The 14467-nt window shown below is 36.4% G+C and overlaps 7 protein-coding genes across 7 annotated transcripts in view; 5 read left to right on the forward strand and 2 right to left on the reverse strand.

The window, feature by feature from the left end:
* Positions 1-192: 192 nt before the first annotated feature.
* Positions 193-1005, reverse strand: C9374_003540 (uncharacterized protein; the record flags this gene model as incomplete). Its single annotated transcript, XM_044693080.1, has 1 exon — positions 193-1005. The coding sequence occupies one exon, from the start codon at positions 1003-1005 to the stop codon at positions 193-195; it is 813 nt and encodes a 270-aa protein (XP_044549718.1).
* A 1453-nt stretch (positions 1006-2458) lies between these two features.
* On the forward strand, positions 2459-5330 carry C9374_003541 (uncharacterized protein; the record flags this gene model as incomplete). The annotated part of the gene is made up of 3 exons (XM_044693081.1): positions 2459-3217; positions 3280-4305; positions 4437-5330. The coding sequence occupies 3 exons, from the start codon at positions 2459-2461 to the stop codon at positions 5328-5330; spliced, it is 2679 nt and encodes an 892-aa protein (XP_044549719.1).
* Positions 5331-5532: 202 nt separating this feature from the next.
* C9374_003542 (uncharacterized protein) lies at positions 5533-6747 on the forward strand (the record flags this gene model as incomplete). Its single annotated transcript, XM_044693082.1, has 1 exon — positions 5533-6747. The coding sequence occupies one exon, from the start codon at positions 5533-5535 to the stop codon at positions 6745-6747; it is 1215 nt and encodes a 404-aa protein (XP_044549720.1).
* Positions 6748-7897: 1150 nt separating this feature from the next.
* Positions 7898-8782, forward strand: C9374_003543 (uncharacterized protein; the record flags this gene model as incomplete). The annotated part of the gene is made up of 1 exon (XM_044693083.1): positions 7898-8782. The coding sequence occupies one exon, from the start codon at positions 7898-7900 to the stop codon at positions 8780-8782; it is 885 nt and encodes a 294-aa protein (XP_044549721.1).
* Positions 8783-9926: 1144 nt separating this feature from the next.
* C9374_003544 (uncharacterized protein) lies at positions 9927-10343 on the reverse strand (the record flags this gene model as incomplete). The annotated part of the gene is made up of 1 exon (XM_044693084.1): positions 9927-10343. The coding sequence occupies one exon, from the start codon at positions 10341-10343 to the stop codon at positions 9927-9929; it is 417 nt and encodes a 138-aa protein (XP_044549722.1).
* A 420-nt stretch (positions 10344-10763) lies between these two features.
* C9374_003545 (uncharacterized protein) lies at positions 10764-12605 on the forward strand (the record flags this gene model as incomplete). Its single annotated transcript, XM_044693085.1, has 1 exon — positions 10764-12605. One exon carries the CDS (start codon positions 10764-10766, stop codon positions 12603-12605), a length of 1842 nt encoding a protein of 613 aa, XP_044549723.1.
* A 1539-nt stretch (positions 12606-14144) lies between these two features.
* C9374_003546 (uncharacterized protein) overlaps positions 14145-14467 on the forward strand; it is a gene marked incomplete at both ends in the record, with an annotated part of 3751 nt that continues 3428 nt past the window's right edge. Inside the window, one exon of the mRNA XM_044693086.1 lies at positions 14145-14467. This exon is cut by the window's right edge and continues 21 nt beyond it. Coding sequence (XP_044549724.1) covers positions 14145-14467 — 323 coding nt within the window.

The raw sequence follows: 14467 nt of genomic DNA on the forward strand, positions 1-14467 counted from the left end.
TTCAGGCAATCAAAGAATTACTTGCAACCTGTGCTGCTCATAACTCGTTAACCTCCATTTCAGAAATTATGGGAATGAAAAATATTTTATTGTTGTGTTGTACCAATGAACGTCCTCCTTTTTATGAATTCCCTTTGAGGTATGTTAAATGCAGTTAAATGATGGATGCAAGTAAATTTGAATCTGGTTGAGTCAATCATCGCCAATGTTGTTGTGATTCATTTGTTTAATAATCCTCTCCAAATTCGTCTTTGTTTGCATGACCAAGTATTTCGAAAACAAGTTATGCAACGGCATGGACACTCGAAATAGAGGATTCTTCGCTAAGCGCTCATTCTTCAACACACCACTTCCAAAGTTGATTTGAATTTTGTTGTCATCTTGTTGAGGTTTTGAAATTTTAAACCATTCCAGAGTTCCAAGTGGTGTTCTCATCAATATTTCACTATCGGTTCGTTCAATGACTTTGAAAATGGAGACATGATCACCTACTTGAAATTTCACCTTGTTGATTTCATCTGGTTCCGTATTTCCATATGAAGGTTCTCCAATTTTCAGCATTCGACTCTCCAAATAAAATAAATAAGATGTAAAGAAGGATAGAGCTAAATGAGAAACGTCCACAATGTTGTTGTTGCCATAGTTTTTGATTTGTAGTGATGATGACGACATTTCGGAATGATTTGAATCTGTCAACAATATTTCATTCGGTTGAGCTGTTAACTTTGGAGAGTCAGTGTTGGCTTTGACTTTGGGAGGTAATTCAATGATTGTTGAATAGTGATCTTGAAAAACCAATTTCTCTCCGAACTTGGATTCAAAGGATTGCAGTAATCCATGAATTCGTTCATTGTTTCCTTTCATGAAGATGGTTTTACTGTCTCCATCCCTGTGTTCATATTCTTCATATAATTTATCAATTTTGTAAATATGTTTTGTGAGAATGTAATCGGCAGCCACCGACAAGACGACGACAGAACCTCCCAATGTTTTCCAGTTGACCATTTTTTTAAATTGGAAGGAGTTCTTCGATTACAATCATTAAGGCATCGGTCGGTTGAACTGACGTTTTGTGAGAAAACCTTGATTGTCGTTGCGGTGAACAGAGTTTATACAAGAGTTCTCTCAATAATTGTAGATATTCATGTAAAATCCTTCTCGTAATGATTGAATACACGTGATTTTCATCAAAATTGATTGGTTGAAATACGTGTCTTCTAATTTCCAAACCAAAACCATCTTGGAAAGAGCACTGGCAAGCAACAATCTTCACCTGCTTTCCGATTCAATCAAGCGTACATTTGCTAATCATATCAACGCACATTTCTCACTATTGTTGATGTATTCATCGGAAACACTGGCTCAAATTTAGTAAAATTCAGAATGAATACAATGATTCTTTAGAGCTCAATGGACGCACAAGAGACCATTTCCTGCACCACGTTGTTGAATACGTGTTTGGTTATTCCATAATCCTCATCTCAACGGCAATGCCTTTGCGATATGCCTATTAATATTCAATCAAATTCTCCTCAAGGATGTCCTCACAGTTCGTCAATCAGCTGGAATTGGTAAATAATCAGGGGATGATGACCACTTCAATCTGTTCACGAGGTTGTTTATCCCTACATTGAGAGAGCACGCACTATCCCTGGTATCGTTTGGAAAGCCTCAAAACAGTGAATTTGTTGAAATAAAAAAGAAAAAAAAGAGTTCTTACTGTTGTGAGCAACAACAAACGGAAAATTGTTTGTCTGGGCACACTCACTTTGTTCACACCGTTTCCCACGTTCTGTTTTGGTATTCCGTCCTTTTTGGTGGTGAACAAACATTACATGCAACTTGTTTTACGAATATTCTTTCGTCCTGCATGCATAAGCTTTAAGTTTAAACAAACCTTTCCAAGACGTAAACATTACTTTCAGCCAAATTCTCTCCTCTGTTGCCGAATTTAGACGCTTGCTGTTATCTCGTTCTTCTCCAATTCAAAAAGCAAGACTATCCAACAAAAAAAGAATCACTCCTCCTCCATTTGCTTGCTGTCGAGTCTTCCCATCACTCACAGCATTGCCATCCGATTAGGTTCCAAGAACGAACAAATCATCTACCAAACTATTTTCCTATTAGTACACACTCTCATCCTTTTCCAATAACAACCAATCATGCCTAAACAACCTTCTTCTCACAACAACAGCAACCAAACCAATTGGTCCAAACGCTTTGATGACTTGTTTCCGTTATCTGCTTTCCAGAGAAGTCAGCAAGAACAATCGCACGGGCTCCGTCAAAATCCCTATGAAAAACAAAGTTTTATGAATCATCATCAGCCGTTACCACAGCAGCAACAACAAGCACAGCATTTTCATGAAAACAAACAACTACAACAAGAGCATCAAGCAACACTTCTAGAGCAATACTTTACTCAACTACTCAATCATGAGCCCTCCTTTCATTCGTTATGGAATCAAGCTTCGAGTGGTGTAACTCCGGTAGTCCAAGTGATATGAATCATCATCATGCTCTACCTTCGAGCAGTGATTCATCATCTTCAAGCCATAGTAATACTAGTTTTCCTTCCACAAGTAATAACAACAATAATGGCTTTAACTACGTGAACAATAATTTCAACATTTCCATGAACGACGGTAGTGGAAGAATTTCCAATACCACTACATCTCCTACCACCAATATCAACAACAAGAATACTACCAACACACCACTCTCATCCTTTTCTTCCAATTCCTTCCTTGCCCTGTCTACTTCTCCTCAGAGAAATTTTCTCTCCTCTCTCCCCAATACTTCCACTCCTCTTGCCGATAGCTTGTCGAGATATTTGGAACAATTCGATCAACAATTTGGTTTTGCTCCGAGCAGTACTGCTCAAAGTGGTTTGGATCCGAATAACACCTCCTCCGCAGTCACCACTCCTTCATCTTCATCCTCATCATCATCATCTATGAGATTGACCACAAATGGCACTAGCAATGCTACATCAACATCTACCAATGATTCACCTGCCAGTAGTAACAAGTCAACAAGTCAAACAGAGAAAAAGAAGAAGAAGAAGACATCCTCCAAAAAGAAAGACCATCACTCATCGGAAGATGAAGATGCTGAGGGACGTCACTCGGAACATTATGAAGAAAATACATCCCCAGGGTTTCATCCTATTGCATGTGTTCCATGTCGGCGGCTTCACAAACGATGTGACAAAAAGGTACGTCATTGCATACATTCACCATTGTACTTTTTTTACATTTTTGAATTATACGTACGTAGTACCCTGCTTGCTCCAAATGTCTTTCACGAGGAGTTACCTGTGAATATAAAATTCCAAGAAAGAAAGGCAGGATTGCTAAACCAAAAGGACAACCTGTCACCACCACCGCAGAAAAGCAAGACAAAAACGAGAATACTGGTACCAGCACTCAAAACAACAAACAAGATCAAACTACAGAACCATCATACGAAGACCTGGATGTTACTCTTTTTACCACAAACAATCACTCAAGCACCAATAAGCTCTTAACAAATATTGTACAGGCAGAATCAACCCCATATGCACAAGGTGCAACAAGAAATCAACCTGAAAAACATTTGGACAAGAGAAAAGTGTTGGATATTTATTATAACGTGTTTACTGAACATATGATTGTCATTGAAAGAAAGGAGTTTGAAAGTTACTTGTCGACTAGGACAAGTTCCAATTCTGCACGTGATGAAGATGAAGAGATTATTACCAACTTCAATGAAACGGAAGTCATGCCAAACAAGAAAGAAGTTTACGTACTATTTTTGTGTATTAAGGCAGTTTGTGAGCAAAGAGTTGGTCTAGTGGATTTGGCTGAAGAAACTGGAAAGAAGGCACGTGACGCTCTCTCCAAAATCTTTGACGAACATTCCAACTTTTATGTTGCATGTGCATTTGCTTATTTGAGTATTTATGAAGCGGGCTGTGGTCGTCTTAAAACCGCTAAATATTATCTGAACTCTCTCAATTTTTACTTTGATGAACTTTCACAAGAAGAAGAAGAACACATGACACTACATCAGAAAAATTTGAAAAGACTTAGAAGCTTCGCAAACATTTGTGCTAAAAATGACCAGGGTGTTTTGCAACTGTTAAAAGAGTGGCCAGGTGTCTATGAAAAACTTCTAGGAATTACATTACCAACTGAATGGAAGACTTTATTGGCGCAAGACTTGACGATCAACAATTATATGGCTGTGATTAATGTTGTAGAGTCGTTGCTAAAAGTCGTTCGATTACACATCATAAAATCTGGAACGGTCAAAAACTTGAAGGTATGTAAAACGATGATTAACTACCGAATGAATGATAACTATCATACATTTGAAATGTAATGATGTTCAAACAATCATGTGCCACTGCTTTGTAATGGTGTCAACACACTGTTCTATTATTCCCAACTCAGATTTATGACATGGGACAAGTATTTGTTTCCAACGGTATTAAGATTGGTATTCTCAGTGCTGTCAATCGTGGAAAAGAGTTAATTGAAGAATGTGCACTCAAGATTACATTGGCAACGGAATTAGAACTCTTTGTATTCGTGCCACCACCAATTGTAGCTCATTGTGCAGCCGCTGCAAAAGTACATTTACACATTGTAAAGGCCATTGAAAATGGAGAGCGTCAAAATCCAGAAATTGGCATGGTACCTTCTGTCAGTGGAGGAGAGCCAACACTGGGAACCATAGATTACTATGAAATATTGAGTAAGGATTTGAGAGCTCTTAATATTTTGTCTAAAAGGTATAAGAAAGTATCTCTTTTCCATAAATCACTGATGAACGAGATGGAGGACATTATCCAAAGAAAGCACATTATGAGCGCCATGACCAGAGTGTGTAGCTCATTTTCTGATGATTATCCACCCAACAATTTCGTGAGCGGTTTATTGAGCGACTTGGAGAAGATGCGTGCTACCACAAATGTTTATCCGTTGCCCTCCACACAACCATCCATTACAGATCTAGGTCACAACGTCACAATCAATACTAATGAAACAGCTCTTGAAAATAGTAACAACTTTTCGGATTCAGAAATGGATTTTTCTGAATTTGCAGGAGTACGAAATACCAAAGATTTCTTAACTACCGTAGTGTCAAACACTTCTTATGGTAGTAATGAACCACTGCAGGAATTGATTAACGAAAGCTTTTTGGAATCGCTCAATTCTGGAAACATGAATCTCGAAGATAGTCTGAAAGATGAATCATTCTTTGAGCCATTCCTTAATAGTGAAGATATTCAAGAGTTATATGCTGCAGATTTCTCGCCACACGACTCCCCTCCTCAACAATAACCCTACTCTAGAGAACCATCTTTGATGATGTGAGGATTCTTTTCAAATAAATTAAGTCGAACATGCTGGGTTGTCACTCATAAGTGAACGGAGAATTTTAATTAGTTCATCCCAACGTCGCACTCATCCATGTCCCTTCAAAAACAAATTCTCACTCCATCATCAAAGATTTTCACCACACATCAAAAACTCTTAACTACGAATGAAACAAACTCTTTGGAATTTATTCAATCAGCAACAGTCTCATCCCGCTGTTGTATCCTATGCCCATTCACTCCTTCCGAGCTTGTTCTCTGCCGTGAATGATGATGACGGTACCATAGATATCGAAAAACTTAATCCCTATTCCGTTTTACAAACTTCCAACATGACACAACAACAAATCAATACGGGACGGGGAGTAACCATTGCTCTCAATGTTTTATTTCTTTTCGTTGCTACAAGTCTTTCAATACTCATTCCAATTATTTACTATTTTTGTGTGATGAGAAGATATAACAAACATCATCATACGAATAATGGTGAGCAAGTCTATTCCAACTCGGAACCAAATTTAGAAAACAATGCACAATGTGGATGCTCTAAAACGTCATGGAAAAATTTCGTATTCAGTCTTCCGTTTGGAAAACGCAATGCATTGGCATTCATTAATGAAAATGGAAGTTTTGCATTGTTTCAATCGACTTGGTTTCATATTGTGATATTTAGAATTGGATGTTACCTGAATAGGAAACATGAAGAAGGTGAAAAGAAAATACGACTGTATAATATTGCATGCTGGTTATCTACTTTTTGGATTTTATTTCTAAGATTGTGTTGCGTAGCATTGGGAGTAACGACGGCTTATTATGTAGGATCGAGATCGGTTGGAATTGGTGAATCTTGGCTCAAATATACACAATATCTCACCAATAATAGTTTTAATGTGTTTGTGGTTTTTATGACATTTGTGACTCTAACGCATGTCATTTATTTATGTTTTGTCATTGTTGCAGCGTTGCAAAGAAAGAGTTCCTTATTTCCGTATTTTGACAATGGAGCTTTACCAAAATGGTTGTTGAAAATTATGAATATTTATGGTGATATCTTGTGGATACTTGTCGAGTTGAATCTTGTGACATCTACAGTGGTTTCATTAGGATTTTGGCTCGTGCTTGCTCCAACCTCTAGCAATCCTTCCAATTTGGGAACTTTTAACAATCTCTCTGTGCACACCTTTACATGGATCATGTCCATGATTGAAACTTTCAATTCTGATTTCTATCTCAAATTTTGGCACATTTTCCTGGTTGGAATGTTTTGTCCATGTTACTTGCTGTTCGTAATTGGATTGCGAGAAAACGGAGTTCACAATAACTTCCATATGGAACTTTATTGGATTATTATCAAAACACATTGGCGCCTGTCATGCATTTAGTGTTTATAATTGCTTATTATTTTCTTTTTACAGTCTATTGGTCAGTATACACGGCTCTAAAGAAACAACTAGTGGTGTGGTTGAGTGATAAGGATATCAAGGAAATGAGGTTGAAATAATTATTTCTATGAGAATAGCGAAATCACGAAAACGTTTCATTGAATATTTTGTCCAGATCCTTTCTAACTTGGTATACAGAAATTGTGGAGAGGTGCGAAACTGTAATTTCTGTCCTCCCGTTTTTTGGTGTTGCAACGTTGAAATATTGGTGGCTTTTGAGTAAAACAAATGAATGATCATGAATATTTTGTGCTTGAACTGTTGAAAATTCGGAATGACGCTCAAAGGAGAAGGAGATGACTGCGCTAGGACCATAGAGAAATAGTTGAAATTGCAAAGATTGGTGGTTTAGAACTGCTTTCTAATGAAGTTGCATACTTTCACAGAGCCAAATTGACTGCTAATATGCCTCGAGCCATTGAAAAATACATTTTCTGATGATCAACAGTTAACAGAGTTGGCTGAGTATTGGACAAGTTGCCTGTAGACAGAAATGCTTCCTATCAACGTCTTCGAATGGATGTCAACTCAAGTTTGGTTATTTCAAAAGTGAGAATGGAGAAAAGAGTTGATCCTGCTTAATAGAAAGGGAAAAGATTAAGGCATTCTCCATGAGTAGCAACCTCCAACGTCAACGTTGTCATACCCATACATGAAGCAACAAACACCTGGCTCCAATGCAATATATTCCTTTCTGAGTTCTTGTGTGTTGGACTTGGGTAATCCTTTAGAAGAAATATAGTGTCATATTCATAGAATTCAAATCTCTAATGCAACAAGATTCATGCATTCACAGAATTAGAAAATGTTAAAATTATCATGACGCGTATTGGAATCCAACTTTTGGAGAATGTCAAAAACTAAGATGTGAAGATTGTCTCGAACTCTTCCAAGATTCATCCATTTGAAAGCAAAATCAAGTTTATCAAGGTTTCTGTTGTAAATCAATCCCAAACAATATTGTTCACAAAATTTGCTGGCTGAAATACAAGAGGTTGATATGGTTCGCATTGTTGCAAGTTCACAACGGACTTCGGCTTCGATTTAAAAAAAAATTGTCTTCACTCCAACAAATACTTGTACCGTTAACATGAGAAAAATCCCTTCTCTATCTGTTGAATCAACATGTTCACCATCAACAACTATCAATGACAGTGCTGAAACAGATGATTTCTCTCCAACAAATTCCAACAGACCATTCATTGATGATATTATTTTTGAAATTCTTCATTTTCTTGAATCATTGTTTATTATTCAAGTTTGTATGAAAATTTCAAAACAATGGAGACAAGTATCATTTCAAATTCCTCTCTCATTATCATACGAACTAAATAGCTCCAAACAAGTTCGTAAACAAATCAAACTTTTAACTAATTGTCAATGTTTGAAGAATTTGACTTCTTTGAACCTGGAAAACAATCAAATTGGTAGTGAATGTGTAAAATATATTTCTGCGAGTGGATATTTGAAGAATTTGGTTTCTTTGAATCTGTTCGCCAATCTACTTGGCAATAAAGGAGTCAAATATATTGCCAATAGTGAATCTTTGACGAGATTAACTTCTTTGGATCTGAGGTACAATCAAATTGGCAATGAAGGAGTCAAACACATCACTACGAGTGAAGGTTTGAAGAATTTGACTTCTTTGAATCTGTATTATAATGATATTGGCAATGAAGGTGTCAAATATATTACTACAAGTTTAAAGAGTTTGACTTCTTTGAATCTGTGCTACAATAACATTGGCAATGAAGGTGTCAAATATATTGCTAATAGTGAATCTTTGAAGAATTTAACTTCTTTGAATCTAGGACATAATAACATTGAGATTGAAGGTGTGAAACACGTCGCTAATAGTGAATGTTTGAGGAATTTAACGTCTTTGAATCTGTTCTCCAATCACCTTAGCAATGAAGGTGTCAAATATATTAAGACAAGTGAATGGTTGAAGGAATTGGCTTCTTTGGATCCTTAAAGATATGAAATTGATAATTTCATCCAATCTCGATTTGCGTATGTCTTGTTGCTAGGAGCCATCGCGCAGTAACAATTAACCCTTAACTTGTGTCCCACTGGCTGACTGTTCGAAAAATTTGACTTCTTTGAATCTCAGTAGCAACAGAATTGGCAATGAAGGTGTCAAATATATTGGCACAAGTGAATCGTTGAAGAATTTGACTTCTTTGAATCTCAGTAGCAATAGAATTGGCAATGAAGGTGTCAAATATATTGCCACAAGCGAATTCTTGAAGAATCTGACTTCTTTGGATCTCAGTAGCAATAGAATTGGAAATGAAGGTGTCATGAACATCGTTATCCCATTTCATTAGGGGTATTGCTTGGCACGCCTCAACTCCTCGACCAATGAATCCAAGTTTGTTATTTGGAGTCGTTCCGCTGACTCCAGTCGATGAAAATCTTCAACCTCGTCGTGCTCCCATGTCCTCTTAGAATTACCTCGTACCGATCTTGCAGTACTTCCATCCCAAGCAACCACTTCTCCTTTGAAATTAGAAAAGTAATTTAGAAATACTCGTTCAAGGTTAATATCTACACCGTCTTGAGTGGCAAATGGAGAGCTGGTTGTGGCTACTTATTTAAATTTATCTTATCCTTCCACTCTATTTCAGTGATGGCAAAATACATACATTCTAAGTATTTCCTGGTAAATGGATATTACGTACATGAGGCCTAAATCCAGACATATCGAAACAGCAACTGTTCACGCCCCAGTTGAGCAAAAAGCTTGAATCGTGGATAGTGAAAGTGCTTGGGTCGATGAGTCCAGTTTTCAGAATTAGCAAAGGATTTTCCATTAAAAAGGCCAAAGTTTTTTATGAAGGAATGGGATTGGTTGAGGAATCCCTTTTCCGTCGGGTTACATGCAAGGAAAAAATGTAATAATACATGCTTGTGGCAAGTGAGGGATATCACGGTTCAATATATTTGAAAATTCCAGCAGAGGAAATTATTGATGCAGTCCGAAATCAATCGAATGAAATAAGTCAATCTGAGCGGTAGGCAATCATTTACTAATTTTTACTATCGACCAAATTTCTGAAATTTATGGATGTACGATATGATTTCACGAATAATCATGTATTACGTTTTCCATAGGATTAATCTTTTTTTGTCTTGCCTTTGGAAGATGAATAGCACAACCATACTAAACCAACAACAATAATAATTGTTAAAAATAATGTCAAACAAGTAAATCCAGCTAAAACATAACTAATCATCTGTTTAACTCCTGGAGAAGAAGATAAATCAATCCCAATAGCCTTATAAAATGACTCTGGAAAGTTTGAAAAATCTAATTGCCTCCAAAAATCTTTGACATCCTGTGTGTAATCAACTATCACTACTTGACAAGCACTCTTCTTATTTCCATTTGCGACTGTAATCACAATTTCTCCTTTGACAGAATTAACAGGAACAGAATAAAATTTCTTTTGTAAGTTCACAATGGGTGACAGTGATGGTAAATTATGATTGGAGAAAAAAACAACAACACCAGCATCTCCATCTGTAGACATTAAACTGAATCCAATATTCCCAGAAGAGTAATAACAGTCGTTAATTATAGGCTGTACATCACTATGTTTAAATGTCACAGAAAGCCTTTAAGAGCGGTTGATAATGCATTCCCTCCATCTCCACTGTAGCCACTTTTACCGTTTCCTGCAACTGTAGTGATGATACCATTTGCATCAATTTTTCTCACACGATTATTCCCGTACTCTGTAATAAAAATTTCTCCTTTTGATGATACATCTATACCGTGAGGAAATGACAACTTTGCGTGAATAGCTAATCCATTATCTCCACTCTTCTTGACAAGTTCCTGCTATTGTGGTGATAGTTCCGTTGCTGAATATTTTTCTCCATGCTGTTACCCCCTGCAATGCTTGATATTTGATAACGAAAAATAGATTCATGGCACACAAGAGCAAAAAATGAGAAAGTTCTTTCACCGTTGTTTTGTTGGTGTTAATGATGAACAAGATTTAATCAACACAAAGCACAACACAACAATCATCAAAATTGGTGATGAAATGGTGTACTCATCGTTTCTTTTGAAATTGAGTGAAGACGTAATTTCTGATCAAATAATTCCATATTTTGATGCAAAAACTCTCATTTCATTTGCTGGTGTTTGTTCGGAATGGAGAAGAATTGTCAAATCAACCAAAGTGAAAGGTGTCCAGTGTATCTCTGTTCAATATAATGCCTCAAACCTCATGTTTCAATCTCTGACCGAGACACAAATAAGTGGGTTGACAAAAGGCGACTTGAATGAAATATTTTCAGAGTTCTCCTTTGACGGACATATTGGGAGAAAATTTAAAGAAAATGTAACATTTCAACGACCAATGTTTAAAAGATTGTTCAATTCGAAAAAGATTGAATCTTTGACATTACAATCAACCAATATCATTACCAAAGATATTCCTTCCAGACATATTTCACCACTCACCAGTTTGAAATTGATAGATGTTGATGTGAAGATTGAACAGTTGAGAATCATATGCAATAGATTGGATAATCTAACAGAATTAACATTGATTGGAACTAATATTGACAAAAGAGCAGGACAAATTATTTCCAACTCAAAATTGAAAAATCTGACACACCTCACCATTGGTGATAATATTGGAAGCGAAGGAGCTGAGTATATATTGAACTCCAACAAATTGAGAAATTTGAAAAAACTGGAATTTGTTGATGTCATGAGGGCACTAAAAAAACTAGAAAAATATTGCTTGGTTAATCATGTTTCACCAATTGACCCCACAAAGTTTCCAATACTTTGCAGTTTTACCTCAAATAGCCATTTTTTATCTAAAGAAGGAATAATGAACGTGTTAAACAGTGGAATTTCATGGAAAGAATTAACATTTGTTTCATGTACGAGACCGTTTGATGACAATTGCCTGTTGTATATTAACAAAATTACTTCAATTGAAAAACTATGTTTAGACAACCCTTATCATATGATAAGTAGCTCAACATGCAAATACTTGTCATCCTTGCAAAATTTGACTCACCTTGAGATAAGCGTGGATAATGACGGTTTTATTGAGTTGTGTAATATTGAGCCCAACAATTTGAAACATTTCTGCAATTATGGTTCAGAAACCTCTGAAATCTCTGAACATACTATTCAACAATTTTGTGACACATTTCAAAACCTAACTTTTTTGAAATTGAATAACACCAAGTTGGGACCAGGTTGCATGTATCACATCTCTCAATTACCAAATTTGACGGATTTACGATTAGAAAGAACGAATGTTGATACGGAAAGCATCAAACATATTTCAAGTATGAACCTTCTGAAATCACTTACTCTTGGCTCTGCCGTCTCATGTGAAGAATTGCGGTATCTGTGCCATGGTAACCTCATCAATTTGAAAACTCTAATATTTTCATGTTTACGGCCCGCCGCTTCACCCGAAATTAGAGCGTTTGATGGAATGGACGCTGCATATTTGTCTGTTTCAAATTTTCCAAAATTGACATATTTAAGCATAGAATATGGACTCTTCCAATACAATAACTTTATGAAAAATCTTGCTTCAGGATCATCTTTGAAACATTTGAAACATTTAGAGTTGTATACTTCCCGTTATGATGAACCATCATTACTTGCCATTATGAACAATTTATGTCCTCAATATTTGACGATTCTTCGCCAAAGCAATTTGAATTATGAGAAAATGCGCAAGAAAACAGCATCTCCAACCAAAATAGTTTTTTATGAAGGTGTGGCAGACAAGTTTATTTCCCTTCAATAAATTTGTTTTCGTCCTGTTTGATCAGTCTAAATAATATTGTTTTGATGATGGGTGTAACAATGACCACAATAACATAACCACCCAGTCCAATGGACTCAAAAACTACTAATACGTTAACAAAAAGTGGGTATGTCCATGTTCCCTGAAAAACAACCAATCCGTTGAACAAAACAATAAATGTGACTATCAAAGCCACGTGAACCACTCCAGCTAACACAATGACCAAGTAAAGCAACACCATGACAATTCTTCTTGTTTTCTTGAAACTTGAACTTGTATAGTAGTCAATGCAACAACAAATCTGTGAGTGTCGCAACGAGAGAAAACCCTACAACCCTGACCACACTACTGCTCAGAAGACTCATAAAATTAGAAATTCCTCTTGATCCCACATACAAACCAATCTTTACATTAATATCATCACTCCATATGAAGGTGGAATTTGTAGTACTGTTACTCCCGTTTGTGTGATTAAATGCTGGGGTGCCATTGTTTACATCTCTTGTTGAGGATGAAGCTAGCATCTTTGCAAAATCTTGGGTTTGGTTTGGCTCCACCTACTCTTTTTTTTGAGCCATTTTAACGACTTTACTATCAAAAAAAAATTTTGATTTCAATAAGTCCTGTCCACGGTCCGAAGTTAACTGGTGAGGACGAGATATACTCAAATCCTAGGCTAATTTTCATTTGCTTTCTAATGGTGTTGAAATTTCTAAGAGATGTGAAGTGGTTGTTGAGTTATTTCACTCTGAATTTTGAAGGTAAATTGGCCCAAAAAAAAATTTAATGTTGTAAATGAAGAGAGGATGATTATTTATTATCGGACTGGTATTTCAAACTGTAAAACCAGAGAGAAGCAATGAAATTGGAACACAAGGTTTTTGAGTACTTGGAAATTTTTTTTAAAAATATTTTGGACTCAAAAATTCCAAGTTCAAAATGATAGAGAGGTCCAGCGAAAATATGAAATATAGCTCTTTTTCAATAAATACTGATCAGCTGTATCTCAAATTGATATAGGGTTTGGTTAGGTGACCGCCTTGACTTGTAATCTTAATTTTTCGACATGCTTAATGATGGGATTTTTAATTTTTATGAAATCGTCGGGGATGGAGGTATATCTATGTGTTGATATGACTTTCATCCTCAAATTAAGGGTAATTATTGAACTGTATTCGCTTAAAGTAGACCTTTCGTGCATGGTCGGGGTTTTCGTCATCTTTGATGTTGAGCTTGATCCAAGCATTTCATTCGATAGATTTTGAAGAGTAGTACATTCGTGCTAGCGACATCATTGGATAGTGAGCTAAGTTGGTTGAGTAGTTCAACAAATGGTGACAGGTGTGATTTGTTCTGAACGTAGTGAAGGGCAGGAATGTTTCGATTGTAAACAATAAATGAGTTTGGTTGAGCATTCTCAAAAATTTTTATGCTCAAAAAATTTTCTGCATACTCGAGCTTCGTCTCTCATTGCTTTGCTTAGTGACTTTCTTCACCAACCGTTTTGCTCTATCATTGCTCATTGTCCTCATCATCATAATGGCCTCTCAACATCAAGACATCGTACATCAAGATAACAATTCAGACGAGAGTCAATACATGAAATATGTGTTATTATCAGACAACAATTCTACATTGTCGAATTCTCCAACTCATCCAACAAAAACTCCAACAAAGAAAGTTGCTCTTGTCAGACACAAACTAGCTAGCAAGAAGAAAACTACATCTCCATCTGTTAGTGTGAATCGTCATTCACAACAGCCAATTTCTGAACCTGTTATCCAACCAAAAACCCAAACCGATGGTGGAGCATCACAAACACCAGACTACTGGCGCATGCTACTTCTTGAAGCATTCGAGGA

This window comes from Naegleria lovaniensis (assembly GCF_003324165.1).
Source record: "Naegleria lovaniensis strain ATCC 30569 chromosome Unknown tig019, whole genome shotgun sequence".
Classification (NCBI taxonomy): Eukaryota; Heterolobosea; class Eutetramitea; order Acrasida; family Naegleriidae; genus Naegleria; species Naegleria lovaniensis.